We start from the raw sequence: 19,138 nt of genomic DNA, 5'->3' as shown, positions 1-19,138 counted from the left end.
GCACAACTTTCCTGCTGATGACAGCATAGGCCCAGGTGACTAAGAGAACCCAGTTTAATCGTGTGAGTCACTGTGAAGAATAAGCCCCTGGTTGTCAGTGTCACCATGAAGGACATCAGTGGGGCACTAAAAAGCTGTGCACCGTTACAATACATTCTCAAAGCTTGAAGAGGAAGGGTGAGCTTACTGAAGAACACATAGTACACTGGCTTGCTCAGGCTGCCGTACCAAAGTTCACAGACTGGGAGCCTTGAACAGCAGACATTTCTTTCCTTACGGTTCCGGAGGCCGCGAGTCCAAGATCAAAGCGTCAGCCGTGTTGTTTCCTCCGAGGCCTCCCTCCTCGGTTTGCAGGTGTCCGTCTTCTCCCTGTGTCCGTCTTCTCCCTGTGTCTGTCTTCTCCCTGTGTCCTCAGGCGATCTTTCCTCTGTGGGTCTGTGACCTAATCCCCTCTTCTTCTTTTTTTTTTTTTTTTTAAATCCCCTCTTCTTTAAGGACACCAGTCCTATTGGGTTAGGGTCACCCATGTCACCTCGTTTTAACTCGATGACCTCTGTGAAGGCCGTGCCTCTAAGTAAGTTGCATCCTGAGGTGCTGGGGGTTAGGACTTTAACATAAGAATTTGGAGGAGGACATAATTTAGCCCGTAACAGTCAATAGTCGTATGATAAACAAATAATCTTTCCCTAATGTGTATATTTTGTATGCTAGGTTTTTTTAGTTTGGAGATTTTATAAGAAGAAAAATCATTCATAACTGTCATTCACAGTGGATTTCATGTTGACACTTTTTTTTTTTTTTATGTTTTAGGTCCACCGGGCCCCAGGGGTCCAAAAGGTGACAGAGGATCCCAGGGACCCCCTGGTCCAACTGGCAACAAGGGACAGAAAGGAGAGAAGGGGGAGCCTGGACCGCCTGGCCCTGCGGGTGAGAGAGGCCCAGTTGGACCCGCAGGTCCCCCCGGAGAGCGTGGCGGCAAAGGATCTAAGGGCTCCCAGGGCCCCAAAGGTTCCCGCGGTTCCCCCGGGAAGCCCGGCCCTCAGGGCCCCAGTGGGGACCCAGGCCCCCCAGGCCCTCCAGGCAAAGAAGGACTCCCTGGGCCCCAGGGCCCTCCTGGCTTCCAGGGACTGCAGGGCACTGTGGGGGAGCCTGGGGTTCCTGGACCTCGGGGACTGCCAGGCTTGCCTGGGGTACCAGGCATGCCAGGCCCCAAGGGCCCCCCCGGCCCTCCTGGCCCATCAGGAGCAGTGGTGCCCCTGGCCCTGCAGAATGAACCAACCCCGGCACCAGAGGACAATGGTAAGTCCGAGTCCTCCCTCCAGCCAGGGGGACAGGGCAGTGCATGTGCTTGAGACTGAGCCAGCCCCTAGTGTGTGGCCCCACCCATGTTATTTGTTTTTGTTTTTGTTTGAGACAGGGTCTCACTCTATCACCCAGGCTGGAGTGCCATGGCGTGATCTCAGCTCACTGCAACCTCCACCTCCCAGGTTCAAGCAATTCTCCTGCCTCAGCCTCCCAAGTAGCTGAGACTACAAGCGTGTGCCACCACGGCCAGCTAATTTTTGTATTTTTAGTAGAGAGGGGGTTTCGCCATGTTGGCCAGGCTGGTCTCAAACTCCTGGCCTCAAGCCATCCGCCTGCCTTAGTCTCCCAAAGTGCTGGGATTACAGGTGTGAGTCACCACGTCTTGTCCCCCGCTCCATATTATTTCACAGCAAAGGCATCTTAGGGGCTGGCACAGGAGCCCTGCTGCCAAAACAGGTCTCCACACCAGTCATGTGTTTCTCTGTAAACACCATCAGATTCTCTAGCACAAATTGTTTTATGTAGTATGTATGTACGTATGAATGGAACAGGGTGTCACTCTGTCACCCAGGCTGGAATGACAGAGTGAACTGGTGCAAACATAGCTCACTGCAGCTTTGACCTCCTGGGCTTAGGCGATCTTCCCACTCAGACTCCTGCGTAGCTGGGACCACAGGGGTGTGCCACCACACCTGGCTAATTTTTTATTTTCATTTTTTGTAGAGACAGGGTCTTGTTATATTGCCCGGGCTGGTCTTGAACTCCTGGTCTCTGGCAACCCTCCTGCCTCAGTCTTGCAACGTGCTGGGATTCCAGGTGTGAGCCACGGCACCGGCTCTTGCACTTGTTTATTTATAGGGGGCAGCCCTCAGAAGACAAACACAATGCAAAACATTTCCTTCAGGGAAGCCTGCGGCTGGCCACCCTGACCACTCTTGCCGCGTTTTACATCCTCACTCTGGGGATAGATGGGCTCCCTCCGTTAGCTCCATCAACATGCGGATGGAACCCTCAGCTATTGATGACTACAGTTAATTTCTTTTTGAGGTGTTAGATGTTATGGTGCCTTCTAGTCTTTTGATAATTAAACATTTGACAAAACTCAAATGTTTGGTTAGCAACCAAGCCTATTTTTCTCTCCTTCAACCCAACCCCTATTCTACTTGATTTTGGTCGGTGAGGCCTGGGTTATCTTTGTTGATCCATGAGCCCAGTTTTGGTGCTGGGTTCTCACATCCAACTGTTCATAGGTTCCATATGATTCCAGACTGATGCTGAACATCTGTGCCTGCCCTGCTTCTTGTTGTTGCTTCTGTTATTTCTGTCATTGTGAAGACGGATCCAGACGCAGAAGAACAAAGACCCAGTCAAAGATCTTTTCCAGATCATGTGGTTTTGGCTTGTGCTCTGCAGTCCACTCTGGGCTCATGCTTGCTGCGAGCACGTCCGTGAACATCAGCTGTGGGCCTCGTGCAGGGACGCTCAGGCTGCTCCCAGCAGGACCACAGTTTTGGCCTCTGAAACACAACTGAAGAAAAGCAGAGTGCTTTCTGTGATTTTTGTAATCATTGTTTTCCACTTTTGCATTCCTAGGCTGCCCGCCTCACTGGAAGAACTTCACAGACAAATGCTACTATTTTTCTATTGAGAAAGAAATTTTTGAGGAAGCAAAGCTTTTCTGTGAAGACAAGTCTTCCCATCTCGTTTTCATAAACACTAGGGAGGAACAGGTATGCCTGCCACATACTTGGTCGGGGAAACTATAATTTAAGGATAGTTTACATCTGGAAATTGCAGGCTAGTTGGGGATTTGGAGATATCACGAATTCCTAGTCACGTAAACATGGGAGGCAACATTACAGAGATTTGGATTTCATCCAGTGGCTAGAAGCGTTCATGGCATTGGAATTGTATCTTCATGATTCTTCCTGGAAGGTATTACTTATCAAGCCTGGAGATGTGTGGCTCCTTCTGGTGGCTGTTGAAATAATTATAATGCAGAGAAGCTTGAGTGCTGCCACCAGGCACCTGTGGGGGCAGAGACAGAGGCATGAACACTATAGGGATGGAGTGGGGTGCAAGGGACCACGCATGGTCCCAGAGGAGTCAGGAAGAGCAAAGAAGGCTGAGGAGGCAGGGCCCACACATGGTGATGCTAGTGTCCACTCATTAGACCCCTTCTGTATGCCAGGCACTGTGCGAGGCATCTTCTCCCTTAAACCTCACAACAACCCTGGAACGTAGGTATTATTATTGTCCTCATTTGACAGATAGGAAAACTGAGGCCCAGCAAGGGTTATGCAGACTGAGACCAAAACTGCGGCCCGTCTAGCAACAATGCAGCGCTTTCTTTGATACCACACCATTCCAGCAGCCACCTCCCTTTTCCCTAAGTTATCTCCAGCAGACACAGTCCTGTAAACAGATGTTTCCTGTAGTAACTGACTGGAATGAGCACACGGCAGAGAGTGACCAAGCACCTGGGCTTTAGAATACACAGACCAGGCCCAAGCCCAGCTCAGCTGCTTCTCATGCTTGTTCAATGGGTGGTTATAAAAGCTTGAAGACACACTGCGTGCAACACACTGCACATGGGGCCCAGCCCAGAGGAAGTGCCCAATAATATCATGACTATTCCTATGATTAGGACATGGGAGAAAGGGGTGGGTGGTAGGAGGAGGTGGAACCAATGGACATTCACTGAGTTGTCTGCGTGATTTAGAGGAAGAGCCTCACTTTAACATCAGTTGTAAACTTGTAAGAAGAAAAAGTCAAAGCCCCCCAAACAGTGCAAAACAGAGCAACTAGCAAGAAAAAAGCAGAAAGCAAAAGCAGGCTACACGTTCTAACAAATATCCTCTTTTAAATTGTCCTTTTTTCTAAATGTTAAATAAAAGAAGAAGGCCTGAGACATCTGTTCTGAAAAATAGTCACGCACCATCCCTGGTTTGTTTTTCAGCAATGGATAAAAAAACAGATGGTAGGGAGAGAGAGCCACTGGATCGGCCTCACAGACTCAGAGCATGAAAATGAATGGAAGTGGCTGGATGGGACATCTCCAGACTACAAGTAAGTACTCAGAAGCTTCCAGATTGGTGGTCAGGCTCTCACTGTTCTGTTGTCGCTTCTTGCCCGACTCCCAACAGTTTCTTCCTTAATGACCTCATGTCCTAGACGCTCCTCCCAAACTGGGGCTCCTGGTACTAGTTGCGTATTTCCCCTGGAGAAATCGTGGTTGACAGTTGATACGCTGTCAAATAAGGCTTTCCTTTCTTCTTTTCATGGAGTGAATTTTTTTTCATTTCTAAGGAAAAAATCATGAAACTCATAAAACCACACAGCGTAATACTTCTGGTCGAGGCATTTTCTTTAAACGCTATGGGAAAGCATGATGAAGCCCAGGCAACCTCAAGCATGATCAGCGTTCGCCCCAGGCGTGTTTCCAAGAACTGGGGAGCTCCCTTCAGGATCACACTGTGGATGCCCCTGACAACCTAGTTGGGCTTCTGGGCAGAGTGTGATTAGAAACTACAGATGTGTAATTTTCCTGGCTCATGCTTGTAATCCCAGCACTTTGGGAGGCTGAGATGGGCAGATCACTTGAGGTCTGGAGTTCAAGACCAGTCTGGTCAACATGGCGAAACCTCGTCTTTACTAAAAAAAAATACAAAAATTAGCCAGATATGGTGGCGCATGCGTGTAATCCCAGCTATTCAGGAGGCTGAGGCAGAAGAATTGCTTAAATCCAGGAGGCGGAGGTTGTTGGGAGCCGAGATCATGCTACCGCACTCCAGCCTGGGCCACAGAGCAAGACTCCATCTCAAAAAAGAAAAAAAAAAAAAAAAGAAACTACAAATGTGTGATTTTCCTACACATAGGAAGTTAAAATACACCATAAACAAAGTTGCATTTGCGGGATAACCATCCCCTAGAGGTTTGAAGATTCCCTATAAGTCCCATGTGACCTAAGTTCTATGAAAGGAGCAACAAAGAACAGAATCACTTTGAGGTACCTTCTCAGCTAACCCAGAAGTCTCCAGGATCTCATCCTACCCCAGGGGATGTTAACCCCTTCCCTAATTCTAACAATGACTGTATTGCATCAGTTTGATTTTCACGTCTCCGTACTCTGACTTTGCCTCTAACAGGTGTGAAAATTGCAAGGAACTGTAACAAATGAAGCAGAATTTATTAAAAAAAAAAAAAAAACCCTCTGAGTAACCTTTAGTTTGCTGGAGACAGAGAGGCCAGACCCTGCAGAGGCTCCACCAGGCACAAGAGCATCACCACATTGGAAGCACTTTCTGAGCATTGGGCAAAGGCCATGGTGTGGCCTCTGGGGCTGTCCCAGGAGAGGAGAAAACAAGGGTGTTTCAGGCCTAAGACAGTCTCATGGCCATGGAGGCCTAGGCGTGTATCAGCCGAGCAGCAAGGAGGAGGGTCAGAGGTGATGGAGAAGCCAGATCGAGTTTTTAAAATGTCCCTGTGTGCGTGTGCATGTGCATTTGGATAAACAGGCTCTTTCGTACTTTCAAATTCTCCATGTGAGTAGGATCAGAGGATAAAGGAGGAAATCAGAATAAGGCCATCTCTCTTTTTTGTTTGTTTGTTTTTAAGAGACAAGGTCTCACTCTGTTGCCCAGGCTGAAGGGCAGTGGCACGATCATGGCTCACTGCAGCCTCTTATCTCCCCAGCTCACGCGATCCTCCCACCTCAGACTCCCAGGTCCCTGGGACCACAGGTGCACATCACCACACCCGGCTAATGGTTTCAGCTTTTGTTTAGACGTGGTCCACTATGTTGCTCTGGTTGGTCTCAAACTCCTAGCCTCAAGTGATCCTCCCACCTTGGCCTCCCAAAGCACTGGGATCACAGGTATGAGCCACTGCAACTAGCCAGGCCATCTCTTTATAAAAAATAAACACGTGGCCAAATATTGATTTGAAACATTAGAAGATTTTAGGTCTGCTCTGAAGATTTAGACTTCTCTTAAGGGCAAGTGGATGTCTGCTGCAGGTCTGTCAGAGACCCGTCTGCTTCTCTGCGCCTGTCCTGGGGAGAGGAAGGGGTGCCCCCTGGCATCCTCTGGCACTTGAGAATTTGCCTGATGAGCCAAGGAAAGTGCCCAACACATCAGGGACACACTTTAGGAGACCCAAAACGGTTGCAGGAATCACCATCTGAAACGGTAGCTGTAGAAGGTTGGAGCTGGGGATGGGAGACAGAGACTATTTTCTTAGAAAGACAAATTCTCCTTTTTTGACAGCCAAGAGTGCCAGGGCCTTTTTTTTTTTTTTAAAGAGTGTTGGGAGAAGCTGGAAAAAAAATCATCTTCACTTTTTTCACTGCCATAAATGCACAAAGGTCTGGGTTAGACTCACTAAGAAATTCAATCTTAAGCCTTTCCTCAAGGAAAAAACTGGATTGGCCCATATGGAATGGATTGGGCTGGAACATGACTGTCTGTGCCAGCTCTCCCAATGTGACATTTTTCTCCTCTTCCCTGGGGTCCAGCAAGAATGATATGATTTGGATGGAGCGCACCGGCTTGGTACCCAGGACCTGAGAAGAATGACGTCACCAGACACCTCACTGGGCACCCAGTCCCCAACCACAGCCATTTTGGAGCCTCCCAAATCCTCAGCTCTGCACCCCAGCCACCACACAGGCTGTGCTTCTCGTTTTCCACCCAAAGGAATACATAGGCACATAAAAATCCCCAGGATCAAATTTTGAAAGCAAGAATAAGTTAGGCAGGCATGTTATGAGGTCTCAATAACCAAAGGCTAATTTAATTTGACATATAATAATAAACATTGCACACACTAGAAAGCAAGCCAGTGCAGTCAAGGGAGGGAGTACATGCTCCAGCGTCAGCAAGATCGGGGTTCTGGGCCTTGAACCAGCAACTCTCAAAACTGCAGGGCCTCATGCGAGTTCCTCAGCCCCACAAAACCTCCATGTCCCCATTTAGAAGATGAATTTTACAAAAGTACCTATGTCAGTTTTGTGAAAATCAAATGTGATATCTGTATGTAAAGCCTTTAGTACAGGGCTTGGCACGTAGGAAGTGCTCGAGAAATAGTACCTGCTGGTATTGGTCTATTATTACTATTATCATCATAATTATTATCATATTAGTTAGCAGTTGCTGATAAATACTACATAGCACGTATATATTTTACAGTATCCTGATTGGGATGTCCACACAGTGTCTTACTCAAGTCCCACAACAGGTTTGTGAAGAACACAAGAAAAACGTTCTCTGCATGCCCTGGCAATGGGGACTGGGCTTTAGGCTCTCAGGGGTCTCCCACAAGTATAAACTGCCCCAAATATGTCTCCTCCCAGTCAGACCCACTTTTTTTTTGGAGATGGAGTCTTGCTCTGTCGCTAGGCTGGAGGGCAGTGGTGAGATCTCGGCTCACTGCAACCTCCGCCTCCTAGGTTCAAGTGATTCTCCTGCCTCAGCCTCTCAGTAACGGATTACACGCACCCCCCACCACGCTCGGCTAACTTTTTTGTATTTTTAGTAGAGATGGGGTTTCACCATGTTGGTCAGGCTGGTCTTGAACTCCTGACCTCAGGTGATTCCCCCCGCCTCAGCCTCCCAAAGTGCTGGGATTACAGGCGCGAGCCACCACACCCAGCCATCAGACTGACTTTTACTCGCCTCGTCTTTGCATCTGTGGCCTCCAAGCATTGGCCCATCCACCTCCCTTACCCCTGCCACCAGCAGTGATTTCTGGAACAGATTATCGCAAGAGACTATTATGAACAGTTATTCACCAAAAAATTGGATAACCTAGAAGAATGGATAAATTCCTAGAAACCTATAGCCTACGAAGACCGGATCCAGAAGAAATAGAAAGCACAGGCTGAGGTGGGAGTATCATTTGAGGCCAGGAGTTCAAGACCAGCCTGAGCAACAGAGCAAGACCCCCATCTCTTAAAGAAAAACAAGGAAAAAAAAAGGAAGAAATAGCCTGGCCAGCCTAATAACAAATAAGGAGATTGAAGTAGCAATCAGAAACCTCCCAAAAAAAAATAAGCCCAGGACCAGATGGCTTCACAGCCAAATTCTACCAAACATTCAAAAAGCATCAGTCCTTCTTAAACTCTTCCAAAAAATAGAAGTCGATGGGCCTGGCACCATTCCATCCCTTGCCCAGGCTAAGAAGAATTAAGTACCACTGCTTTCCCCTTACTCTTTTCTCCCAGCACACATACCATCCTTTTAAAATGGTTCATGGGTTTCGTGGTTACTGTTAAAGAGAAAATAGACGAGGGGTAAAAGGCTCTATCCTCTGCGTCTCGGCCTCACCTCGTTTTTCATGCTGAGAACTGGTTGTGAAAGAGAGTGCTGGAATGGACAGCAACAGTGACATGGAACAGAAGCCAGAGGCTTAGGGGACACACAGATTGACCTCAGGCCTATTTCCTATGAAACACTCAAGCTGACTTGCTGAATCTTACGGCTCCTTCTGTACCGCAGCAGGACAGGACCAGCTGAGGGGAAAGGGTGGCGTGAGATGCCAGCTGCAATGGCCCAAGACAGTTCCAAGGATGGGTCCCCAGCGGCTTTGGATCCACACACCAATACAATTTCAAAAGAAAGATTGGCAGGTCTGACACAGATCAGCAGGATTTTATTTGCCGATTAAGGACAAGGCTTTAAAAAAGTACCAATCGGCAAATCTCAACATTAAAGAAAATAGTAAACCTGTAATTATTTCCAGGAAGAGACGGCTGGCCATCTTACATTCACACACACACACCACACCGTCCTTATTCTTCTCCTTTCACCAGGTCCTGTGAAAACTTCATTCTTGGTCAACACCCAGTCCGTGACTGGAGATTAGAGTCCATTGGCCCATAGTCTCATGATAACATTTGATGAATTACCTTGAAGTGTCTGCCATGAGCCAGCCTCTGTGCTGGGCTGCAGGATCTTTTCTGGAGTGTGGGGGCAGCAGTGTGAGTGAGCAGTCGTCATTGGGATCATGTTTTAAAAAGGCAGGTTTCCGGGGCCATGTCACAGTCAATAGAACATAGCAACCCTAACTGTGGATACAGCAAAGAACAGGCCTTCAAAGGAGATTTCAACATTCCCCTCTCAGTTACTGATGGACAAATTGATAGGGATATAATAGATACAATCAACTAACTTGACTAATTTGATATTTGTGGGACATTTCACCCAACATCTGCAAATACATATTCTTTTCAGGTGCGTGTGGTACATTCACCAAGATGAACTATATTCTGGGCCATAAAATAAGTCTCAATAAATTTAAAAGAACCAGAACTATAAGGCCAGGCACGCTGGCACACGCCTGTAATTCCAGTACTTTGGGAAGCCGAGGCAGGTGGATCACCTGAGGCCAAGAGTTCGAGACCAGTGAGGCCAACATGGTGAAATCCCATCTCTACTAAAAGTACAAAACATTAGCCAGGTGTGGTGGCAGGTACCTGTAATCCCAGCTACTCAGGAGGCTGAGGCAGGAGAATTGCTTGAACCCGGGAGGTAGAGGTTGCAGTGAGCTGAGATCACACCATTGCACTCCAGCCTGGGTGAGACAGCGAGACTCCATCTCAAAAAAAAACAAAAAACAAACAAAAAAAACAACTAGAACTATATAGAGTATGTTTTCTGACCAAAATAATTAAATTAGACATAGATAGAAAAATATCTGTGAAATCCCAATTATTTTAAATCACACATTTCTTAATAACCCAGGGGTCAAAGAAAAAAAATCACAAAGGAAATCTGAAAATGTTTCAAAGAAGATGAAAACATATCAAAATATGTGGAGTGCAGCTAAAATAGTATTTAGAAAGGTATAGTTATAGCTTTAAAATACATATATTAGAAGCATTGTTTAAAGGTTGAAAATCAATTATCTGAGCTTCCACTTTACCAGGGTAGAGAAAGAAGAACAAATTAATCCCTAAGTAAGTCAAAGGAAGGAAAAAATAAAGACTGGAAAGCAGTGAAATAGAAAGACCAACAGTAGAAAGGATCTATAAAACAGGAACATGTCAAAGTTGATCTTTTCCTTTGGGAGGCCAAGGCAGGAGGATTGCTTGAGCCCAGGAGTTTGAGACCAGCCTGAGCAACATAGCAAGACCCCATCTCTACAAAAAACTTAAAAATTAGCGGGGTGTGCTGGTGTACATCTGTGGTCCCAGGTATTCAGGAGGCTGAGGTGAGAGGATCACTTGAGCTTGGGAGGTTGAGGCTGCAGTGAGCTGTGATCACACCTCTGCATTCTGGCCTTGGCTTTTTTTCTTTTTTCTTTCTTTTTTTTTCCAAGACAGAACAAGACTCTGTCTCAAAAGAAAAAAAAAAAAAGGGGCTGATCCTTTTACTCTTGGTGTAATGAATGTAGGTATAAGCATGTCACTGCGCAGACTGTCATTGTTAATGGAGGCTGCCTGCTAGACCTGTGAGAGCCGAACACATATGGGACCTGGGTACTGCCCACCTGCTCAGCAGAATGCTAAGGGAGCTTTTTTGCCTACCCTGCTTGCAGTTGCCTACCTTGGATCACCAGAGATGTGACAGTCTTCCTGAGAATCTCCCAAACACACTAGAAGCTCTTCTGTTCCTCTGTCCACAGGACATCATTTGGTGGGAGTGTGCTATCACAATTACAAGTCACAGCTTTCATCTTCACATCACAAAGATAAAATGTGCTGCCTTTCTGTCTATGCAGACTGCTTCATATAATATCATACATTGTGCTTTTAGTTTTTTGTGTTTTATTTTTTATTATTTAAGATGGTCTAGTTCTGTTGCCTAGGCTGGAGTGCAGTGGCACAATCATGGCTCACCGCAGCTTCAACCTCCCAGGCTCAAGTGATCCTCCTATTTTAGTCTCCTGAGTAGCTGAGACTTCTGGCATCAGCTGCCATACCTGGCTAATTTATTTTAAATGTTTTATAGAGATGGGGGGGTTCTCACTGTGTTACCCAGGCTAGTCTTGAACTCCCGGCCTCAAGCGATCCTCCTGCCTCAGCCTCCTGAAGTGCTGGGATTACAGTGTGAGCCACTGCGCTAGGCTGAATTAGAGGATGCTAAAGGTTCTCTTCCAGGCTCTTTCATTCTACGGTCCTATATTCTAAATCCTATTTTTTTTTTTTTTTTTTTTTTTTTTGAGATGGAGACTCGCTCTGTCGCCCAGGCTGGAGGGCAGTAGTGTGATCTTGGCTCACTACAACCTCCACCTCCTGGGTTCAAGCGATTCTCATGCCTCAGCCTCCCCAGTAGCTGGGACTCCAGGCGCCTGCCACCAGGCCTGGCTAATGTTTGTATTTTTTTTAGTAGAGATGGGGTTTCGCCATGTTGGCCAGGCTGGTCTTGAACTCCTGACTTTAGGTGATCCACCCACCTCAGCCTCCCAAAGTGCTGGGATTACGGGTGTAAGCCACCGTGCCCAGCCTCTAAATCCTATTCTAAATATCTTATATTTAGATATATATACTTGATGTGTGTGTGTGTGTGTTTCCAGCTCACTAGAGCAGTCAGTCCAAGCATTTCCAAGATTCCTGGTGTACTCAGAGTATGATGTCCAAGTACATGTATGTGCTGCTACCACTCACTTCTGTGACATGTGTATGATAATGTAGAATTCGGGGCTTTGAGCCCCAGACTTCAGCCATTCATCTTGCCAGAATCTACCTGTGAATGAGGTTAAGGCACTGTTTAAGCTGACATTCTTCCCCAAAATATATACATTATGCTTATTTGACATGTTATGTGCTATTTTATTATAAACACGCACACTGAGGGGTTTTCCCGCAAATCTCTCCATGTGATTATATCTTTGCTGAAGAGATGCTTTGAGACTCTGGGTGGTCAGTCCACAGAATAAATTGTCCCTGCAGCCTGCCTTCAGGCTACCCACTTTCCACCCATTCTGGCCTACTGCAGTCACCTCTGCTCATAGAACTGCATTCTGCTTTTAGTCCTAAGGAAAGCCTTGAGCACTGTATGTAAAGAATTCCAGTGACCTGGAAAATCAAATGGAGAAAGGTGATAAAGATTATCTCCTTTCTTATCACTCAGTTATTTCTCTGCCTGGTTGTTACATCCTTTTTATTTATTTAACTTAAAACGACTTAAAAGGAAACGCAAAGGGAAAATATTAAGCAGGACTTCTAAGCCCAAAGAAGTCGTAGTTATACAATTTCCCAATTAACTGAGAAATCAAGAATATCAAATATCCTATCATTATACATTCAGGAGTCATAGATCTCAAATTTTATAAACAAAAGTAGAATCAAACCCCCTCATATTACTGGCAGAAATGAATAAAATGTACATCCACAAGATCAAACTGCTCAGGCATTGCTGACATCTCCAGAAGAATCTCACAAGGTGGAAAGAGTTACACAAAAAAAGCAAATGTGAAAGTAAACTACTTTTCCTTCCAACTTCATCTCTATCTGGTGTCGGGCTGAGATTGTCACAGGCTGAAATGTTGAACTCATTGTGACTCGTCTGTTATGTAAGCTCTAAGAGTTGGGACTTTGTGTCTTCTCTGCACTGCTATGTTGCCATCACCCAGATGATACCTGGCTCATAGCAGGAGGGCTATGGATGCCTGGTGTGAGTGAGTGAGTGAGTGAGTGAGTGAGTGAGTGAGACTATTTTCTAACTCTCCCTTCTAAGTAGCATCCCATTTTTACTCTCACCAATCGATGGTTTCCTCTGAATTCTCTTTCATCACTAGGTTTATTTAATTGAGGCCACTCGATTAATATCTATATTTTTTTGAGATGGAGCCTCCCTCTGTCACCCAGGCTGGAGTGCAGTGGCATGATCTTGGCTCACTGCAAACCTCCACCTCCTGGATTCAAGCGATTCTCCTGCCTCAGCCTCCCAAGTAGCTGGGCCTACAGGTGCCCACCACCATGCCCAGCTGATTTTTGTATTTTTAGTAGAGATGCAGTTTCATCATGTTGGCCAGGCTGGTCTCGAACTCCTGACCTCAGGAGATCCACCTGCCTCAGCCTCCCAAAGTGCTGCAATTACAGGCATGAGCCACCACGCCCAGCCTTCATATTCATTTTTTTAAAATCCCAAAATACACATTTGGTGTGGGGGAGTCAGTTCTACCCTGTCCCCATCCTTTGACCATGGACTTCAACCGTCCTTTCACGCTGCCCTCTGGTTTTGCGGGTCTTATTGTCCAGACATGCAGGGCCATACAGGCTGTCTTCTCGGGTGACCTGAGGACACTCTGTGGCCAGTGCGGTAATGAGTCATTGTTTATGGGAAGCACCCTCTGCTGCAGATGTTCTTCCAGACCCTCCACGTGAGGCTGGCTTGTCCTCTCAGGCAGCAGCTGCAAGCTTCTGTGAATGAATCTGCTTCTTAGACAAGATTGAGCCTTCAAAGGGTAAGTCTGGAAGCACACCTGATTTATTCATGGAAACAGAATCAAGAACTGTTATCTGTGGCAAAGTGCTGTTCCGAGCCACAGCATCCAAGTTAAAAGCCCCATGTGAACTCATCCTAAAGAAACTTGTTTTTAAGAATCTCTCTCTCAAAAAAGGCAGTGAAATGTAGGAGTCATTTTCAGTAAGATTAAATTACTATTTATTTCTAAAGCGATCAACCTTCCACAACTCAGCCAGATAATCATAACCAGTTATTTGTAATTGTAGGTTCTTGTAAATGTATTTCAAAAGTCTTTCACTTTCTCTTCCTGGCTCTTGGACTTGTTAGAGGCAAGATATTGAAATGTACAAGGTCCCTCTGGGTTCTCACAAGACCGTGTGTGTGTGTGTGTGTGTGTGTGTGTGTGTGTGTGTGTATCATGTCCTCATAATGAATAGATATTCACACACATATATGCACTCATGCCCAGAAGTGAGCATTCCAGTACACATTAGAAAATCATTCATCTAACTGTCCCAAAGCAAGATCCACTCCCTCCGCATTGTGATGAACCAGCGTAGTGAGTTTGGTTCATGGTAGCAAAGATCACAGGCCTGCAGGGAGATGCTGCGTTACACATTACTCTCCAAAACAGCTCCTCCTTACTCTGAATAAGAACACGTACTGCTTCTTAAACTGCATTTTCATTCCAGCATAGATGACATGCTTCAGTTTTGTTTTTTTATATTTCTCTGCTGCTCTTGAGTAAAGAAAAGCTGTGCATTACTGTGCAAATAACATTCAATTTCTGTTTTGCTAAAAGAAATTGGAAAGCTGGACAGCCGGATAACTGGGGTCATGGCCACGGGCCAGGAGAAGACTGTGCTGGCTTGATTTTTGCTGGGCAGTGGAACGATTTCCAATGTGAAGACGTCAATAACTTCATTTGCGAAAAAGACAGAGAGACAGGTGAGCCGTAGATGGGATTTAAGAGGGAGCTGCCAGCTTATGTCCTATGAAAGGGTGAGGGGTGGTGAGTACAAGGGCCCTGAATGCAGGCTCTGCAATTAGGTTTCAGTCCTGGTTCTGCTATTTATTAACTGGGCAGGTGATTAACCTCAGGGGAATAGTAATAGCATCTTCTTCACAAGGTTGTTGTGAAGATTTAAATAATAAGTGTGCCTCACATGTAGGAAGTACTCAACGAATGCTAAACTAACTGACCCAGATAAGTATCTTATATTGTGAGTTAATTGTTCTTTAAGATATAGCACCAGCCGGGCACAGTGGCTCATGCCTGTAATCCCAGCACTTTGGGAGGCCGAGGCAGGCGGATCTCCTGAGGTGGGGAGTTTGAGACCAGCCTGACCAACATGGAGAAACCCCATCTCTACTAAAAATACAAAATTAGCCGGGCGTGGTGGCATGTGCCTGTAATCCCAGCTACTCAGGAGGCTGAGGCAGGAGAATTGCTTGAGCCCAAGAGGCAGAGGTTGCAGTGAGCCGAGATCACACCATTGCACTCCAGCCTGGGTAACAAGAGTGAAACTCTGTCTCAAAAAAAAAAAAAAAAAAAAAAAAGAAAGAAAGAAAGAAAGAAGATATAGCACCAATATTAGTCCTTTTTCATAGACATTCATACACAGCTAATCCAGGTGGCCACACATTCAGTTCCACGAGTATCTACTGAGCATCTACTATAGGCCAGATCCTGTGATCCATAATAGAGAGAGATCGTCTGTGCTGCTTATAAGCTCATAAGCCAAAGCAGCTTGTGGAGATTTTCTTGACTTCAAAGGCTGTGTACCTACAGCTTTATTTAACACACGACCCTCTTTGGCATGCGGCATCTTCGTTTTCTTCACCAGAATGAGATTAAAAGTTTGTGATGGGGATGGGGGAAATGGGGAATGAAGGCAAATGGGTATGGGGTTTCTTTTTGGGGTGATGGAAATGTTCTAAAATTAGACTAGATTGGTTCTAAATTGCATAACTTTGTGAATATACCAAAGACCACTGAATTATATACTTTAAATGGGTGAATTATACAATTTGTGAATTGTATTTCAATAAAGCTGTTCATTTAAAAAGTTGGCAGTAAACAAAAACCTTTAATATATTTTGGTCAAACTATTTTTGGAAGTAACTGGGGCATAAATTATCCATATTGCCATTCAGCAGACAATTATTGAGCACCTTTGATGTGTCAGGCATTGGTCCAAGTGCTAGGGACCTTAAGACACATAGGAACTCACAGCTGGGTCAGTTGAGGGGGAAAAACACAGATATCTAAACAAGAGATTATAATTGATGGTGACAAGTAACTCAGATTTGTCTTTTGTATGCTTTGTTTGGCCATTTGGGATTTGAGTAGGGACCAGGCTTCCCCAGAATAGGCTCTTTCAAAATGGAACTTAGCTTTTCATCTGAATAAGATCTTCTAGATGTTTCTTGGAAAATATAAGCATTGTTGAATGATGTATTTTAGACACTGTTCTATAAAAATACACGTTTCTTTTTTTTGAATTGCACTTTAACTTTATTATTTAAGAAAAACTAATGCCCATTCTTATTTCTCTCTTTTAGTACTGTCATCTGCATTATAATGGACTGTGATGGAATCACATGAGCAAATTTTCAGCTCTCAAAGGCAAAGGACACTCCTTTCTAATTGCATCACCTTCTCATCAGATTGAAAAAAAAAAAGCACTGAAAACCAATTACTGAAAAAAAATTGACAGCTAGTGTTTTACCATCCATCATTACCCAAAGACTTGGGAACTAAAATGTTCCCCAGGGTGATATGCTGAAATTCATTGTGCACATGGACCGAATCACATAGATTTTCCTCCGTCAGTAACCATGCAATTATTCAAATTATATCTTCCGAAGTATGGAACACTACAATCAGAAAAAGGCTATCATTGATTGTTGAGTTATAGGAAGAACTTAAGCATATACTGTGTAAACAGTACCATACGTTTCTAAAAATCCCAAGTGTAGGAAAAATATGCAGACATACAGATATATAGGCCAACTCTTAGTAATAATATGAAATATACTTAAAGAGCTTTTAAAACTTTGTATTTTTGTACAAAATATTTGCCTTTTACAATTTTTTTCCTTTTTTTTTTTTTGTCATTTTACCGACATAATACATGGAGCCAAAGAAAACAATAATGGTACTAATAAAAACTCCTAGGGTTTCCTGTCAGATTTAATTCTACCCAGTGGCAAAGAATTTTTTCAATTGTGGTTTTAAAAAAATAATTAAATATACATGTGTATATATATATATTTTTAATGTTTCATTTCCTCAGAGGAGTCAATCACTTGGAATGTCTAGAAATATCCTTACAGATTTTGCCAGTGTCAATCAAGCCTGCATGCATGCACGACTCAGTGAAGTGGGCTGTGCCTTGAGCCCATCACCAGCCAACATTCTTGACATGTGCCTGATCAGACGCAGAAGAAGTGGGCAACTCAAGACATGCTTCCACTTCATTTTGGTGGAGTCAGGAGGTGTGGGGGATGGATAGGCATCTGTTGGGAAGGGCACTGAATCTGGCCTCTCTAGAAGGCCCTATTTCATGGCTGAGCTATGACTGTACTTGGTATTAGACCACTACCAGAGCCGATGTTAACTGTCAGGAACGTATGGTGTCACATCAGTCAAAGACAGAGATGCCAGAAAGATGGGAACCAGCTGCATATTACCTGGAAAGTTTGTTTTCTTAAGTCGTTTCCAAAAACATAACTCCAAGGCATATGCATGATGAAATGCAAGAACAAACTTTTGGCCACTTTGTGGAACTCTTAAAAGAACCTTTCCAGCCTGGCGCGGTAGCTCACACCTGTAATCCCCGGACTTTGGGAGGCCGAGGCAGGCGAATCACTTGAGGTCAGGAGTTCGAGACCAGCCTGACCTCATGGCATGTCTGGCCAACATGGCAAAACCCCGTCTCTACTAAAAATATGAAAATTAGCCAGGCATAGTGGCACATGCCTGTAATCCCAGCCACTTGGGAGGCTGAGGCAGGAGAATCACTTGACCCCAGGAGGCAGAGATTGCAGTGAGCCAAGATCGCGCCACTGCACTCCAGCCTGGGTGACAGAGCGAGAATCCATCTCCAAAAAAAAAAAGAACCTTTCCTCTGAGCCCATCTTCCTTCCAGTCCTTGACTTTCCTTGACTTGCTGTTGGAAAGTCTAATATGAAAAGGGCTTAAACTAGGCATTAAATATAACTGATGCTCAAAGGTAAGATTTCCATCCAACAGATTCCTTCTCCTCCTTCCCAAGGGTCTTCCCAGGTGGTGCTGCTACCTATCCCAAATAAAATGGTAAAAGAATAAAGACAGAGTTTGACTTTCCCACCTGCAAACACGTGGACTGTATTGCTTTGCCCACAATCCCCATTCCCCATTCATGCTGTTTTCACAGCCCAGTAATGGCCAACTGCTCAGCACCTGTGTGCCCTGCTGTCAGGCAGGTGGGACCCACGGTCATCTGGGCCTAAACTGCTGAAGCCTGCAACACAAGGCAGACACCGCATTCCAGTACCTCTCCAGGCTCAACAGCTCTTACAGACTACACTGAGTCCTCTTTTTCATGCTCTTCCTGTTTTTCAAGTATCAATTAAAATTTGTCTTCAGAAGAAACTTGAAAATAAGTATCTAATGCCATCATCAGGGTAGACTAGTGTTACCTTTCGCGGCTGAAGCTATTCCTCTCCCAGCCCTAATAATAACTTACCGAACACGTGTTATTTATCAGGCACTGGTCGAAGTGCTTCAATCAGATTGTCTCGCCTGATCCTCCCAACAGCCCTGGGAAGTAGGTCTTACTACACTCCCCATTTCACAGGGACTGGGGCTTGGGGAGGTGATGTGGTTTCCTGAGTCAGTCCATCACTGAGTAGACCGGATTCACATGCAAGCTTTGAAAATGTTCTAATTTTCTTTAGAAGCAAGGGTCCTTCTTAATAGCACACTGAATAAAATCAGATGAATAATCACATTATAAGATGCCTCCTGTATGTCTCTATATTTAGCTATTTACATACCAGGTTTGTTGTTTGTTTTTAAGACAGTCTCGCTCTGTCACCCAGGCTGGAGTGCAGTGGCGCGATCTCGGCTCACGGCAATCTCTACCTCCCAGGTTCAAGCGATTCTCCCACCTCAGCCTCTGGAGTAGCTGGGACTACAGGTGCGTGCCACTATGCCCAGCTAATTTTTGTATTTTTAGTAGAGACAGGGTTTCGCCATTTTGACCAGATTGGTCTCGAACTCCTGACCTCAGGTGATCCACCTGCCTTGGCCTCCCAAAGTGCTGGGATTACAGGCTTGAGCCACCATGCCTGGCCTACACACCAGATTTCTATTCACCTACACAACTGATGCTCTTTTGGAGTGGAGAGTTTTAGTAAAATATGATGGGGTCTTC

The 19,138-nt window shown here is 45.2% G+C and overlaps 1 protein-coding gene across 1 annotated transcript in view; it reads left to right on the top strand.

Annotated features, from left to right (window-relative positions):
* Positions 1-16,985, top strand: part of COLEC12 (collectin subfamily member 12) — a 192,658-nt gene extending 175,673 nt beyond the window's left edge. The window contains exons 6-10 of the mRNA XM_005587074.5: positions 811-1,299; positions 2,899-3,035; positions 4,265-4,374; positions 14,518-14,663; positions 16,281-16,985. Of these exons, the coding sequence (XP_005587131.1) occupies positions 811-1,299; positions 2,899-3,035; positions 4,265-4,374; positions 14,518-14,663; positions 16,281-16,300 (902 nt within the window). The 3' untranslated portion in view covers positions 16,301-16,985. The remainder of the gene's footprint in view (positions 1-810; positions 1,300-2,898; positions 3,036-4,264; positions 4,375-14,517; positions 14,664-16,280) is intronic.
* Positions 16,986-19,138: the final 2,153 nt, after the last annotated feature.

This window comes from Macaca fascicularis, chromosome 18, assembly GCF_037993035.2.
Source record: "Macaca fascicularis isolate 582-1 chromosome 18, T2T-MFA8v1.1".
Lineage (NCBI taxonomy): Eukaryota > Metazoa > Chordata > Mammalia > Primates > Cercopithecidae > Macaca > Macaca fascicularis.
This window is presented reverse-complemented; position numbering and strand designations above follow the sequence as displayed.